At 44.2% G+C, this 16,347-nt stretch overlaps 1 protein-coding gene across 1 annotated transcript in view; it reads left to right on the plus strand.

Moving 5' to 3' along the window:
- LOC117693985 (uncharacterized) overlaps positions 1-16,347 on the plus strand; it is a 92,380-nt gene that overhangs the window by 4,799 nt on the left and 71,234 nt on the right. The window contains exon 2 of the mRNA XM_076918167.1: positions 4,292-4,443. Within this exon, the coding sequence (XP_076774282.1) occupies positions 4,305-4,443 (139 nt within the window). The 5' untranslated portion in view covers positions 4,292-4,304. The remainder of the gene's footprint in view (positions 1-4,291; positions 4,444-16,347) is intronic.

The raw sequence follows: 16,347 nt of genomic DNA on the forward strand, positions 1-16,347 counted from the left end.
ACTTGGTATATATACATAAAACTGAAAAGGTAGCAGCAGCAAAGACCAGAATGCCATGGTTGGAAGGCTGTTGTCTAGTCCAATCTGGTGGCATTGGTGAGAGAATGGCTCCGTGGAAGGAAGGGAGTGATCATACGCTGGAGCAGCGCCAGAATCAAGACTCTAACCTGGATTTCTAGTTGTCTAAATAAACTCTTTCCAGAATGACTTGTGTATGAAAAAGCAGAAGGCAGAGTAGGTATTAGCAAAATACTGCTCTTGAGGACTAGGAACAAAAGAGAACTTTTTTGTTTTGTTTTGAGACAGAGTCTCATTGTATAGTTCTGGCTGGACTAGAATTTACTATGCATACTAGCCTGGCCTCGAACTCCCAGAAATCTGCCTGCTTTGGAGTGCTTGGGATTAAAGGCATATACCACCAAGGGCAGGACAAGAGAAAGTTTTGGAGCTAGGTATAAGACTCAAATGAAGCCTTCAGGAGCAAGGAATGGAGTGTGTTCAGGAAAACAAAACAGAAAATGATGGGGGACCAGAAAGATAGCTTAGATGGTCACAAGCCCTTGCTGCTCTTGCTTAGGACCCAAGTTAGGTTCCCAGCACCTACTTTGGGCTGCTCACAACTCCCTGTAACTCCAGCTTCAGCAGTTCCATCACCCTCTTCTGTCCTCTATGGGCAGCTGCACTGTTGTACACTTACTAATAATACAGATGCATATACCTACCCCTAATAAAATAAAATCGTTTAAAAATCGATTATTTTAAAACTTAGGAATTTGCGGCTGGATAGATGGCTCAGCAGTTAAGAGCACTGACTGCTCTTCCAGAGGTCCTGAGTTCAATTTCCAGCAGCCACATGGAGGCTCACAACCATCTATAATGGGATCCGATGCCCTCTTCTAGTGTGTGTCTGAAGACAGCTACAGTGTACAGTGTACTCATGTAAATAAAAATAAATGGATCTTTAAAAGAAAGAACTTAGGAATTTAAACTCTGCTTCCACATAATCACTCAGCCTTCCATGTTTCCAGTCCTGTTCTTGTAAAGTAGATGGGGTTCTAGAAGAATAGCTGGGAAGGGCCGACGCTTTTGAAGCCTTTTGTTGCTGTTGTTTGTTTCTTTTTTGAGACAAGATTTCCCAGCTGTAGCCCCAGCTGGCCTGGGACTCACTGTGTAGACCAGGTTGGCCTACAAACTCACAAAGATGTGTCTGCTTCTTGTGTGTGTGTGTGTGTGTGCGTGTTCGTGTGCGTGTGCGCGTGCGTGCGTGTGCGCGTGCTTCTGCCAGCGGAATGCTGCTGGGATCAAAGGTCTGCTCCACAAGGTAAAGGAAGGGCTTCAGGAGGGTGGAGGAAAAGGCTGGAATGAGAAAAGCCTCAGCTGGGAGTCAGTTCTGACTCTGCCAGCAGGGGGAGCCATAAACTGAATTTCCGAAGAATAGGAGTGAGTTTGGCCCCTTGGCCCCTTGGATAAATTCTTATTCTGAAACTGAAGTTGGCTCCGCAGCCAGGATGACAGGGGTGAGGATAAAGAAGAAAAGTGAGGATTTCCTGCAAGGTCTTTGCAAAGTCTTTGCTGTGCTGGCTAATCTTGGTTGTCATCTGACTACATCTGAAGTCAACTAAAATCCAAGCAGCTGGGCATGCCCGTGAGGGATGTTCTTGACTGGATAATTTGAAGTGGGAGGACCAACCCTAAATCTGGATCATTCCTTTTGGTGACAACCTGCATAAAAGGACACAGAAGCAGGAAGCTTCTACTATTTTTAGCCTGTTTAAATTAATTCTTAAAGATTTATTTATTTATGAGTGCTCTGTCTAACAGAAAACAGCATCGGGTCCCATTATAGATGACTGTAAGCCACCATGTGGTTGCTGAGAAGTGAACTTGGGACCTCTGGAAGAGCAGCCAGTGTTCTTAACTGATGGGGCATCTCTCCAGCCACCCACTCACTCTTGCTGGCAAGTTCATCTATCCTATATGCTGCTGCTAAGGCATTGCTGGTATTATAATCTACTTCCTTAGGATTTCCTGGGACTCCAGTACCAGATTGGGACTATTGAGACATTCAGCCTCATGGACTAAACAACTACCAGATTCTTGGCTTTTCTGTCTGGAGCTAAGGATTATTGGACTAGCCAGGCCACATAGCCTGTATGCCACTGTAATGAATCGTGTGTGTGTGTGTGTGTGTGTGTGTGTGTGTGTGTGTACTCTATCAGTTCTGTTCCTTCAGAGAACCCTGGCTAATACAAATGCCAAAGGGTAAGGAGTCCTTATAAACTAGTTTCCCTGCCTGAAGCATGGCATTCTCCACTCTGGGCTACTCAAGACCTCACAACTCTAGCTTTAGTCTCATCCTCTCCTAACTTTCATACCTTGGTGGTAAATTGGCTATAGGATATGTCACCTCAGAAGCTCAAAGCCAACATGAGAGACACTAAATTCATCTCTCACCCTCCCCTAGACAGCCTCCCTCATTAGTCCTCATCTCATAAACAGCACTACCACTATCTCAGTTGTCCAAGAGCTGGAAGTGTGCCTCAGTGTTTGCCAGGGATTTGCCTAACAGCAAGAGGTTCTTGGTTCAATTCCCAACACAGGGAAGGAAAGAGGAGGAAGAAGAAAGGTACGGAGAGGCATCTGAAGTCATCTTGGCTTGCCTGAAGCTCACAGTCTCCTTGGCTCTACCTCCCAAGTGCTGGGATTACTGGGTGTGCTACAAAGTGTCCAGTTAGAGTGGTCTCAGTTTTTTTTTTTCAGTGCTAGGGAATCAAAGCATAGGCCTTCTGCCTGCTAAGCAAGTACTCAACTACTAAGATAAGTTTTGGAGACAGGATCTCACTATGTAGTTCGCATATGTGTGTGGGTGTGTTTGTTACTGGAAAGGGGCCTAGGGTATTTACACATGCTAGGCAAGCCCTCTAACAGTGAGCTGCATTCTGATTTGTGTTACAGTTTCTGTTTGCACCTTTCCCCTACTGTCTGATTGCCAAAAACTTACAGGGATCAAATCATGCCCTTATCTCAGCTTTCACAGCCTTCAAGATCAAGTCCTTTTCATCATGACTTACAATAGTTTCTGACAAGCTCTCCTACCTCATGCCTCACTCCTTCTCACCCGCACTCTGCTCAAGGTGAGCATCTGTAGCTACTCTACTTTCCTCTGGGCCTCCTTAGACCATTTCCTCTTCCTGGACTCTTCCTTGTCTCTTCAGGTCTCCTTTCCAAGAAGTTCCCCTCATCCTTCCCAAGAGTCATCTCCTGTGACCACCACAACCTGTTTTTACTTTATTCCATGGGTTGATTCCATGGAACAGAGCAGCCTGGAAACTTCTATCCTCTCACTTCCATGATCAAGTTCCCCCATGAAGACTTAGCTGTTCTTGTCAAAGGCTTGGCCAATGACAGAACTTTGGGTATAATATAATATCAGCAAATGTGTTAGATGGATGAACAGATGGACGAGTTTTCCATATCTTACTCCAGAAAGGAAGTAGTGGGCACCATGTTAGGGTCAGAATAAAGCCTTGGGTGGGATTGATACATTCAAAGCCATAATTGGGACCAGACAACAAGGTAGGGGGAAGGGCAGCACATGTCTATTCTAGCCATTCTTCTTGCCAGTATTACCCCTGTCTCCTTCTTATACACACCTCAAGGTGGCACTGGAGGTAGCACAGAAAAGTAATTTACACTCGGGATTGGGACATTCTTCTGTTCCCTCCTAGAGTTTATACTGAAACAGAACCATCCATACTTGGCTACAAGATGGGTAGCTCCAGCCATTGTCTAGTGTTGGTGGACTCCAGGTACTCAGAATCCCTTCTTCCTAGTCCACAGACACTCCTGGGAATTCCACAAGCTTTCTCTTGGCTTCTCTCTCCAATGAAGAACCCTTCCTCCACATCAGAGTCTGGGCCCTCCACATAGACACCTAATTTGATGTTTATTCTTCTTTCCCTTCCTTCACTGGCACTGAACAGAACCCAGCAGTAAAACATATAAGCTCTCAGGGACAACTCCGGGGAGCTGGGATGAGAGTTAAGCTTTTCTAGAGCCTTTGAAGGCCTTGGCCCCCTGCCTAGATCTGAGTCAGGGACTGTGTGTCCTAGAGAACTGGCTTGCTAGCCATCTGCTCTGAGCTTAAAGAGCTTAGGGACCCTTGGGATGTTTTGTTCAAATTCATCAAGGCAGGGTGAAAACACAGCCAGGAGCTTGGCCAGTCTAGGCCTTTGAAGGTATGGAGAAAAGGCACAGAACTAATATCAGGGCATGTTTACACTTATGGCAGGTCCCAGGGTGGAATGGACAGCTCCCAGAGCCATACCTCTCAGCACTCCTTCCAAGAACTGATGTGTTATGAAAAGCTGTTTGATGCCAGGCCCTTTCCCGGTAATCAAGCACTGTGTCCTTTACCACATGAAGGAATCAAGGTCCAGAGAGGTAAGTCACCTTGTGCGGGGTCATACAGCAGTGCCTGGAGGATTCAGTGAGACCAGATTCCCAGGTGGCAAGAAAATGATGATCATATCTTTCAGTAAGCAGACAGCTCGAGGAGATAGATTTGGGACCTATAATAGTAAGGAGCTTCTGGGGCTGATCTTTAGTTTGCCAGGAATTCTCAATTCTGGATTCGTAGTAGATGCACTAGAGATTTTTTTTTTTTTTTTTTTTTTTTTGACCGGAACTCAATGTGTAGCTTTGGCTGGTTTGAAACTTGATATGTAGACCAGGCTGGCCTGAACTCAGAGATCTGCCTGCTTCTTCCAGTGCTGAGATTAAAGGCCTGTGCCACTACATCCAGTTTTCACTAGAGATTATTTTTAAGGATTTGTTTTTATATATTTAATGTTTGTGTATGTTTGCCGGTGTTCTTGGGGACTAGAGTGGTGTTGGATTCCTCAGAGATGGAGTTACAGGCAGTTGTGGGCTGCCCATCATGGGTGCTGAGAATCTTCTGGTTCTGCAAGAATAGTACACATTCCTAATCACTGAGCTATCTCCCAAGCTCCCCTAGAGATCTTTTTGAGATCTTAAAAAGTTTATTAATTTATTATGTATACACTATTCTGCCTACATGTAGGCCTATACACCAGAAGAGGGCACCAGATCTCATTCTAGATGCTTGTGACTCACACAGTTGCTAGGAATTAAACTCAGGACCTCTGGAAGAGCAGCCTGTGATCTTAACCACATAGATTTATGCTGAGCATGGTGGCACGTGCCTTTAATCACAGCACTTGGGAGTTAGAAATTTATGAGTTTGAGGCCAGCCTGGTCTACATAGCAAGTTCCAGGCCAGACAAGCCTACATAGTAAGACCACGTCTCAATAAAAAATAAACAAACAAATAACATAGATTCTGGTTTTTCCATTGTAGCAGTGGCAAAAACAAACAAAAGTCCCCAAACAACAAAATACCATATAAGCGAATGCCATGAATGAAAAGATAATGAACTTTTTGATCAGTGCAACGATTTAGGTGACTCTCAGTTGCACTATACTAAGTGAGACAGGCCAGTCTCTAAATGTTACCACTGCTTGATTTGGTTTCTACGAAGTTCAGGAACAACCAATTTAAATCCCTAATGGAAATCAGTATGAAGGTTGTCTTTGGCAGGGGTCCACATATTCAGGGACACTAGAGCAATGGAAATGTTTTTATATCAGGATACTGTCTTAATTAGGGTTACTATTGCTGTGATGAAACACCATGGTATTGGTAAGAAAGGATTTATTTAGCTTACATATCCGGAGTCACAATCCGTTGACCATTGACGGAAAGCCAAAGCAGGAACTCAAACCAGGTGGGAACCTGAAGGCAGGAGCTGACAAAGGAGTGCTGCTTACTGGCTTGTTCCTCATTGCTCCCTAAGCTTGTTTTCTTATAGAACCCAGGACCACAGGCCCAGAGGTGACCTCTCTCAAAATGGGCTGGGCCCTTCCACATTAATAATTACCGATTAGAAAATGCCCTACCAGCTTACTCACAGATCTTATGGAGGCATTTTCTCAATTGAATTTCCCTCCTCTCAGAGGACTCTACCTTGTGCCAAGTTCACACAAAACTAGGCAGGACAGACACTTAAGACTTATATATTTTATTGTATCTAAATTATGCCTCATTTAAAAAATACCCACATTCCATCACTGAGTAAATCAAAATCTCTAGAGTTAGGGCAGAAGCAAAGATACTTTAAAAAAAATTCCCAGGGCTAGGAATCTAGTTAGAGAAGTAGAACACTCATTTCATATGTCTAACATATTGGGTTCAGGGGCTGGAGAGATGGCTCACTGGTTAAGAGCACTGACTGCTCTTCCAGAGGTCCTGAGTTCAATTCCCAGCACCCACATGGTAGCTCACAACCATCTGTAATGGGATCTGATGCCCTCTTCTGGTGTGTCTGAAGAGAGCAACACTGTACTTACATACATCAAATAAATACATCTTTTAAAAAAGATATTGGGTTCAAATTCCTAACATTTTATATATGTCTTAGACTGGTGTGATGGCACATACCTTTTATCCCAACACAAAGGAGGCTGAAGCAAGAGGATTAAGTTCAAAGTCATCCTGGACTACATAGCATAATTAGAGTTCAAGCACAGAGGGTTGGAGCAAGAACCATTTGGATTGTGCTGTCTTATTTTCTAAGCCTTTTGGCAAGGCTTTCAGATTTGGAGAGGGAAGAAGGGATTGGAGATGAAAGGGTTAGTTTTCAGCTTCTTGAAGGGAACAGAAGTGAATTTCATCTTAAGGTCTGGATCTGGCTAAGGTATTAACATAGTTTTACCTATTCACTAGCTGTGATTGTCCTTGACTAGGAGGGCTGCTTTTGAATTCTCGCCTTTGAATTATAGTGAGTCATCGCAGGCAATAAAATAGCACCTCTTTGTCAATATTCTCCGCTTCAAATTTGTCACTAATTCCAGCTGGCCTCATCCCAGCAGATCTGAACAACCGGAAGGCAGAGTGAATAGAATTTGATCAATGTCTCGCCCCCGCAGGATGAGCTTGAGGTTGTCTCTGTGGGCCCTGTCCTTAAAAGGTGTTCCAGTGGTGGTGGGTTTTTTTGTACATAATAGAAGAGAGCTAGCAGGGGCCTTGCTCCTGCTGTGCTACAATGGCAGGTTGTGGTGAGGCAGAGAGCTGAGAGGAGCAGTGAAGGCAGCTCCAGGGAAATGATAGCTGACTTAATCTATCTATTGTAATGCTAGAAGGCCCTTGTTTTGTGGTTTATAAGCTATTCCAGACAGCAGCTCATTTCTACCCCAAATTGATACTGACAGAGACACTGGGGCCAGTGAGGTAGCAACAAGGGACAATGGCCTCCCTGCTTCCGGTGCCCTTAGTCCTGCTGGTGAATTAGTCCAGTAGCACCTCAGCTCCTGGCCTGATCTCTCCTCCACTCACTGAGCACAGGCAGCTGCTATGTCATTTCCCTGAAACATCAGAAATGCCAGGAAGCATGCAAATAAATCTCCATGAGACATAGCCCTGAGCAAACAACTTCCAGTTTACTAGCCATGATTGCTACCCAGATGATAGCTTGTACCTAGACACGTGAGAAGGGGGAGATGGGGGACGAGAAAGGATGCAAAGCGACAGGCATACTAGGCAAGTGACCCTGCCAGGGTTGGGGCTTCAGAGAGGGGGTGACAGGGAAAGTGAGTCAGACACCGAAGAGGGCTCTATCCTGTTTGTCTGGAGACTGGAATGTTCTTCTGGACAAGCATAGCAAAGCATTTCAGTCATTACATACTGGGCCCCTTTGATAGTGGGCACTTGGTCCTGGGAATGCAAAGCCAGGGGATATCAATTCCTGTCCACTGAATGACCTATAACCTCTTGGGAGAGTGAGTGTAGAGAAAGATTCAGTCAGTCATAATGGCTATCATTCATTCATTCAGTATTTATTTACTTACTTAGTTGGTTTTGGTTTGGAATTTTGTCTTTTAAGAAGGTTCTCCCCAGCCAGGTGGTAATGGTGCAAGCCTTTGATCACACACTTCGGGTGTTTGGGGGGGGGGTTTGAGGGGGAGGGTAGCAGGAGGATCTCTGAATTTAAGGACAGCCTGGTCTACAGAGCGAGTTCCAGGATAGCCAAGGCTATACAGAGAAACCCTTTCTCAAAAACAAAACAAAGTTCTCCTCATAGCCCAGACTGGCCTCAAACTTGTGGCTGTCATTGTGCTTCAGTCTCAGGTGCTGGTATAATACATGTGTGAGCCATCACACCCAGCTTCAATCATTATTTATTAAGCACTTCCTATATAGCAGACATTGTGTTACGGATACAGCAGTAAACAAAACACACCAGAATTTCCACTGGTCTGAAGCTTACGTTTAAGTGAAGGAAAGTAACAAATTATACAACTAAAACAGTGGTAGATGTACTCAGCTAGGTTCTCTAGAGACCCGGAGCCAACAGGATGGAAGCATACACAAAACTCTCTTACTGTAAGGACTTAGCCAATTTTTTTAAAAAATTAAGATGTATTTATTTGGGCTGGAGAGATGGCTCAGCCGTTAAAAGCACTGACTGCTCTTCCAGAGGTCCTGAGTTCAATTCCCAGCCACCACATGGTGGCTCACAACCATCTGTAAAGGGATCCGATGTCCTCTTCTGGTGTGTGTCTGAAGACAGCTACAGTGTACTCATATACAATTTTTTTTTAAAAAAAGATTTATTTATTTTTATTATATGTGTATGGATGTTTTGTCTGTGTGCTATGTGTGTGCCTGGTACCCAGAGAAGCCAGAAGAAGGCATCTGGTTCCCTAGAACTGGCATTACAGGTGGTTGTAAGCTGCCATGTGAGTGTTTAAAACCAAACCTGAGTCCTTTGCCCAGCCCTGTCCCCCCCATATGTATATATACATAACTCTGGAGACAGAGGGAGGTAGATCTCTAGTTCTAGGCCAGCATGTGTACAAAATGAGTTCCAGGCCAGCCAGGAGCTACAATATTAAGTCAGTTTCTCTCTTTCTCTCTCTCTCCTTCCCTCCCTCTCTCTTTTCCTGTCTCCCTCTGTCCCTCCCTCCCTCTGTTTCTTTACACACACACACACACACACACACACACACACACACACACACACACCATTTGTCAGGTGGTGATGGTTCACCCCTTTAATCCCAGCACTTGGGAGGCAGAGGCAGGTGGATTTCTGAGTCCAAGGCCAGCCTGGTCTACAGAGTGAGTTCCAGGACAGCCAGGGCTACACAGAGAAACCCTGTCTTACACCCCCAAACACTCACAGTTAAGAATGAGAGACATAGAAAGTGTCTGTGACAACCTCATCCCCCCCCCCCAAAAAAAAAAAAAAAGAGAAACAGTCTAGACAGAAAAACATTGAAGACACTGAATAGAACTCTTAAAAAATTGCTGCAGGAGTTCCTAAAGTGTAGCTCTTCACAGTTCATGGCTTCTGGCAGGGCAGGGGTGGGGTGGGGACAGGGAAGGATGCAGTTTTGTTTTGTTTTGTTTTGTTTTTTTAAGGGACTGGCCACTGGAAGTTTGACCATGGTCTAGTAAGTATATGGGCAACACAAATTCTACTTGTTCTTATTTTCTTCTTCTTCTTCTTTTTTTTTTTTTTGTTTTTTTGTTTTTTTGTTTTTTTGTTTTTTTGAGATAGGGTTTCTCTGTGTAGTCCTGGCTGTCCTGGAACTCACTCTGTAGACCAGGCTGGCCTCGAACTCAGAAATCTGCCTGCCTCTGCCTCCCAAGTGCTGGGATTAAAGGCGTGCACCACCACTGCCCAGTTCCTTCTTTTTCTTTTGTTTTGGAAGGGTCACGGGGATGGGGTACTTGGATGGCTGGAAAGTGAATGTGAGCAGGATACATTATGTGAAATTTCCAAATAATCAATAAAAATATTATATTGGAAAAAAGTTCAGACCCCCCCCCCCCCCATCTCAACAAAAGAAAAGTCATTCTTTCTTACTCTGGCCTTGATTTTACTCAAACCTTCAAAGGTTGAATGGGAGAGGCCTACTCACATCTGTGAGAGTAATCTGCTTTGTTTATTCTGCCAATTCCAATATGCTTTGCTGTTTTATTTTGTTTTGTTTTCAATGCTGAGGATTGAATCTAGGACCTCAGAACAAGGGCTCTGCTTCTGAGTTATACCTCAGCTTTCCCTGTTCAAGTGTTGATATTATTCCTGTGGGTCTTCAGAGACACCCAAAAATAATGTTTAACCAAGTTTCTAGAGCCAGGTAGGGTAGCAAATGCCTGTAATTTGCAACTCTTGAAGGTGGTAACAGAGAACTCAGGAGTTTAAGGTCAGCTAAATAGTGAGTCTGTGGCCAGGTTGGACAACATGAGACCTAGTCTCAAATTCCTTTTGCTGTTCTCCCTGTGGTGTTGTCAAGTTGACAGATAAAATAAACCATCACAGTTGGTGATAGGGCAAGAAAATAGAACGTGCTGGTAAGATGCTGGCTGTACACTTATACTGGGTGGGGGGAGGTTTTACTGAGTAGGTATCATTCAAATGAAGATTTGAAAGCAATGAGTAAAGCTGGACATGGTGCTAGACACATTTAATTTCAGCACTTTTAATGAATGTGAATGGCTCTCTGCGTTCGAGGCCAGCCTGGTCTACAAAGCCAGTTCCAAGACAACCAGGGCTACACAGAAAAACCCTGTCTTGGGGAAAAAAATACAAAGCAAAACAAACCAAAACATAAAGAAGAAAGAAAACAAGCAGTGAGTGAGCAAGCATGCAGATTTGTAACAATATCCCAGGCAGCAGCAACAGGCACAAAGGCCCTGAAGCAACAGAGTCTGTTCTGTGTTGGACATGCCTAGAACCCAGCCTGGAACTCATGCAGCAGAAGGAACGGGAAAAAGAAGCAAGAAGGTGTTAGAATGGCCCACCAACGCTATTTGAGTAACAGAGGGATTTATACTACGCACAAAGTGAGAGCCCTTACAGATTTGAGAGTGGGGCAGTGACCCAATTTGGCCTGTGGTTTGTTTCGTTTTGTTATATTTTTTGTTTTTGTTTTTATTGAGACAGAGACTATAGCCTTGGCTGGCCTGGAACTCACAGAGATCCCCTTACCTCTGCCTCCTGAGTACTGGGATTTAAGGCCAAGCCATCATGCCTGGCCCTTGGTTTGTGTTTTAATAGGATCCTGCTGGCTTCTGTGTGACTATAGAGGGGGCTAGAGGCAGAGTCTGGTAATGGATTTCAGTTGATAGAGTGCCTACCTATCAAACACATGGCTCTGGGTTCAATCCCTAGCACCACATAAACTGAGCATGGTGGTACATGTGTGTAATCCTAGCACTTGAAAAGTGGAGGAAGGAAGAGTGGGAGTTTAAAGTAATCCTCTGCTAAGTAGGTAAGCATCTGTTTGAGTCCAGCCTGGGCTTCTTGAAACCCCTGCTCAAAAACAGCTCTGTCCCAGGGTCAGAGGAGCAGATAAAGCACTATTGCACTAATCCCAGCAAAAGGATGACCATGGAGATGATGACAAGCAGTGGGTTCAGATATGTTTTGAAGGAAGAGCCAACAGTATTTGCTGGTGGATTGATGGAGGAGCTAAAGAATATGAAAGAAGGTGTCTTGGCTGAGATAGTGTGTTATGAAACAGACAATTCAAATTCAAAGGGACACAGTGGACTCAATGCATGTCCTTAGCTGTGAGGCCTTGGCCAGGTTGCTCTGAACCTCTTCATCTGTACAAACTTGAGTATAATGTGTGAATGAAAAGTTCTGAAAAGAATCTGTATCTGACTGTGAACAAAATCTCCTGAAAAGAAGCGGTGTCTGCAGAGACCAGTTGGCTGATAAGGATTTTAGTACTGTGGAAAGATTGGAATGTTGCAGGGCCAGAGACTCATACATTATCTTGGGCTGCGTTCTGGGCCTTCTGCAACAGCCATCTCCATCCCCCACCTTACTAGAACTAAGATCTTGTAACAATAGATAAAAACCTCAGAATCTACTGACATAGCAGGTGACTAACTTCTACCAATCCAAAAGCTAAGAATGCCATCAGATAATATTTTGAACCTATAGACAGGCTTTTCCATCTCCATTTCTCTGTCTCTCTGATGTACCCACCAACATATTTTATTTTAGTTTTAGTTTTGTTTATTCCCCACCCCCAGACCCTTTCTTTGTGTATCCCTGACTGTTCTAGAAGTCCATTTGTAAACCAGACTGGCCTCAACTCAGGGACCCCCCTGCTTCTCCCTCCTGAGTGTGTGTCTCACCTTGTCTGTCCTGTCACCAATGTATTTTAAACTTGCCTTGATTTATGACTTTCTCTGTTCTCTAAAACTATAAGATCTCTGCTGCTCCATATTGGAACATGGAATTTGGGGTAGCCTAAATCTGTTCCAGCTCCCTGGTAACTATCTCTTATTCCCTTAAGATGAGAGCTGTGGGTTTGTTTGGTGTTTTTTTTCATTGATAGTTGTAAAAAAAATTTTTTTTTGAGATGTAGTTTGTGTTGCCCAGGTTGGCCTCCAAAGGATCCTCCCACCTCAGCCTCTGAATGCTGACACTCAGGTGTGGACTAATGTGCTAGTTTATGAAGATATAATGAGGTGATTATGTAAAATCCCATTTCCACAGCTGGCACAAACGAGGTGTTTCTATGCACTAGCTGCTCTCTTGACCTTCCCTTTGGGAGGAAGCTGGAGAAGCTTCTGGGTGGAGCTGCATCTAAAGGGATTATGATGAACAAGTGAGGTTTTGTTAGGTACAGTAGAGGTGGAAAGGGGATTCTTTCTCTCAGGCAGCAGGCCGGCAGAGAAGCCTTGTGGAAGACCTTTCTGGAGGTTGAGGGTTGGGAGGCCAAACTCCTGCTGCCTCCCCAGCTCTGCTTTGGACTGGGCCTGGCCAGGAAGACCTTTGAAGCGCTCTGAGTTATAGGATGAAGCTAGTTGTAAGTATGCATGCAAGATGCTCACACTGAGAAGCTGCAGCTTTTTCACTGCATAGAATTACTACAAACATCTGGCTTGGCTCTAGACTGGGGGACCTCCCTCCATCAACCATACACATGCTGATTGCAAACATACAGCCCCCAAGGCAGGGGCTTTGAGAACCATCTTTGTGTTAAGCTTCTCACCAGCAGCCTCTATTCATTGCCCAAAAGCATGAGTCCCCCTTACTTAGTACCATTGGGTCACCCACTAAGTATACATGACTTTCCCCTAGAACTGCAAACACCAACCCTCTCAGGGATGTTTGACATCAAACTGCCTGGATTTTTTTTCCTGCCTCATCCCTGTTTGTTATATAAACTCAAACTTGTCTCTTAACCTCTCTAGGCCTTTTTTCCCTACCTCTGCAAAGAGTGTAAATGACTCCTCCCTCACAGGCCCAGTGCCAAGCTCCAAAGGTATTATCTGACACTAGGGCTTATGGACTTTGCTGGGTGTGGTATGCACACTTGCAATCTCAGTACCTAGGAGGCAGATGCAAGTTTGAGGCCAGTCTGGTCTGAGAGCATCTCAGAAACCAAACTGGGACAGCAAGAAAGCTTCACAGGTATAGACAGTGAATCAAGCAAGATCAGTGGCCTGAGTTTGAGTCCCAGAAGTCACATAAAAGTAAAGAGAGAACTGACTCCACAGGGTTGTCTTCTGACCTCCACACGTGTGTTGTGGCACGTGCTCCTATGTATACATATGCATGCATACAAAATAACAACAAATCATTTTTGTTTGTTTGTTGAGACAGGGTTTCTCTGTGTAGCCTTTGCTGTCCTGGAACTCACTCTGTAGACCAGACTAGCTTCAAACTCATAGAGATCCTCCTGCTTCAGCCTCTTGAGGGGATTAAAGGTACCACTACTGCCAGGCTGCAAATATTTTCTAACACCCAACTAAACTACAATGACAAAATGTGCATTTTACCTTGCCCTTCCACTCCCTCTCCACTGTCAGTATACAACTATCATGATGTGACTCAATGTAAAAACTGATCAAACTGGAGAAAGGAAAGGAAAGTATAACCAAAGTTTTCTTCTGATGAGTAACTACCTTGATGGAATCTTTAACATAGCAGTGATCTTATTGTGCCCCAAGGCATTCTAGTTATTATCTTAGCTTTGCTAATACCCTGAGTGCTTTTACTGAACAATCAGATTGGAGAATGGATTTAGAAGCCATAATGGGCCAAACACATTCTGTTTGGATAGGATCAGTTAATACTCAATATAGCCTGATGCCTGCTAGGGAATGGTCTCCTTGGTTTTATCCTCACAGCAAACCCTATGCAGTTAGTGCAGCTCTCAACTTTTGCGGATGGGAATGCCAGAATCAGTGGATGAACTGACTTGCTCAGTGTTTCAGCTAGTGAATGTTGATAGAGGCTTTGAACACCAGCATCCTTATTATAGAGTCTGTAAGCTTGGCTGCTGAGCTTTATGGTCATCCCTCATTGTCCATGGGGCTATTGGTTCAAAGTTGATGGATGCTCACTGATAGAATGTGTGCTTAGCACACACTGGGTCTTGAGTTTAGTTCCCAGTATGAGGTGTCAGGAGTGCAAGTGAAGGGAACAAAGAAAATGGTAGAGTAGCTCTCTATAACCCCTCATATCCTTGCTTGTCCCCTGAGTCATTTCTAGGGGCTGGAGGTATAGGTTGGTATAGCCCAGGGAGCTAGCACGTACGAGCCCTTGGATCCCATCCACAGTGCAGTCTCTGGACTACTTTTACCTATGCAGTTTTCTATACGGTTCTTGAGTACCCTCCAACGTCAGTACACCAGGGTTTCTAGAAGCAGTCCCTCCATGGATAGTGAGGAATAACTGTATACCAAAGCAGTCAAGCATATGGTCTGTACAAGAAGACTGCCTGTGTTCAAAGCCTCCACCAACATTCACTAGCTGGAACACTGAGTAAATTGGCTCATCTCACCACCTCCAGATTGCTTAAACCTAACATGATGTAAATGTGATATAAATAGTTATCATATATTTCTTGGGGAATAAAGATTTTAAAAAGTATGTACATATTTAGTAGAGATAGAGTTTTCACAGATTTTTTTCCAGTATAGTTCCACATCAGAAACTAAAGGTGTGGAACTTGTGGCTGTGAAGGGCCAGCTGTACTATATCTTCAAGTAGTTGGACCAAATCTATCATATATGTGGCAACCTATATCCTATATTCTAAGGAATCTGGGAGAAATACTGGGATTGGCCAGATGTGGTAGCACACAGCTTTAATCCCAGCAGAAGAAGGTAGATCTCTGCATTCAAGGTGAGCTTGGTCTACATGGTGAGTAGCCCAGGCCAGCCAGGGTTACATAAATGAGACTCTGTCTCAATGTGTGTGTGTGTGTGTGTGTGTGTGTGTGTGTGTGTGTGTATACATATATACATACATACATACATACATACATTGGGATTGGTGTCGGGACCCAGTTCCAAGCCTTACTATAAGATATATGCATACTCAGTTGGCCATGTTCTCATGGCTAGTGTCATTCTCTGGGGTGGTGCCTTTAGTGAGTAGCTTTAATCGACTTCCAAAGGTCCTTTTAACTTTTTGTTGATGCTGTGATGTCATATACATGACATCACATATATGGCTGTGATGATGCCATATACATGCTAGGCAAGTGTTCCATCACCAAGCTGCATGTCTGAAACCTGGCAGCTTCTCTCTCTGGCAGTTCCTTTTCATGATGCCTTCCCTCAAGAGATCTCCAGACATGGATCTCTCACCATTATGTTTGGGACACCTCCTCCCTCCACTCTTGCCTGGGCTTCGTTTCTCATTTATTTGTTTGTTTAAGTTTTTCTTGTTTTTTTTTTTTTGAGACAGGGATTTACTATGTAGCCCTGGCTGTCCTGGGACTATGTAGATCAGGCTGGCCTCAAAAATCACAAGAGATCCTCTTGCTTCTGGCTCCTGAGTGGTGAGATTAAAGGCATACACCACTATGCCTGTCTTTATTTGTTTTTGTGTTCGTATTTGGAATTTTTTGCTTTTCTTGAGACAGGGTCTTTTTTTTATGTAGACCAGACTGGCCTCAAACTTAGAGATTCTCCTGTCTCTGCCTCCAGAGTGCTGGGATTAAAGGTGTGTGCCACCACATCTGGCTCAAAGCAGGAACCTGGAGACAAGAGCTGATGTAGAGACCATGGAGGAATGCTGCTTACTGGCTTGCCTCTCATGGCTTGCTCAGTCTGCTTTCTTATAGAACCCAGGACCACCAGCCCAGGGATGGTACTACCTACCATATCCTGGACCCTCCCCCATCAATCATTAATTGAGAAAATGCTTTGCAGGTTATCTACTTATAGCCTGATCTTATGGAGGCATTTTCTTAATTTAGGTTCCCTCCTCTTAGATGACCTGCATC

The sequence above is a fragment of the Arvicanthis niloticus genome, chromosome X, assembly GCF_011762505.2.
Source record: "Arvicanthis niloticus isolate mArvNil1 chromosome X, mArvNil1.pat.X, whole genome shotgun sequence".
NCBI lineage: Eukaryota > Metazoa > Chordata > Mammalia > Rodentia > Muridae > Arvicanthis > Arvicanthis niloticus.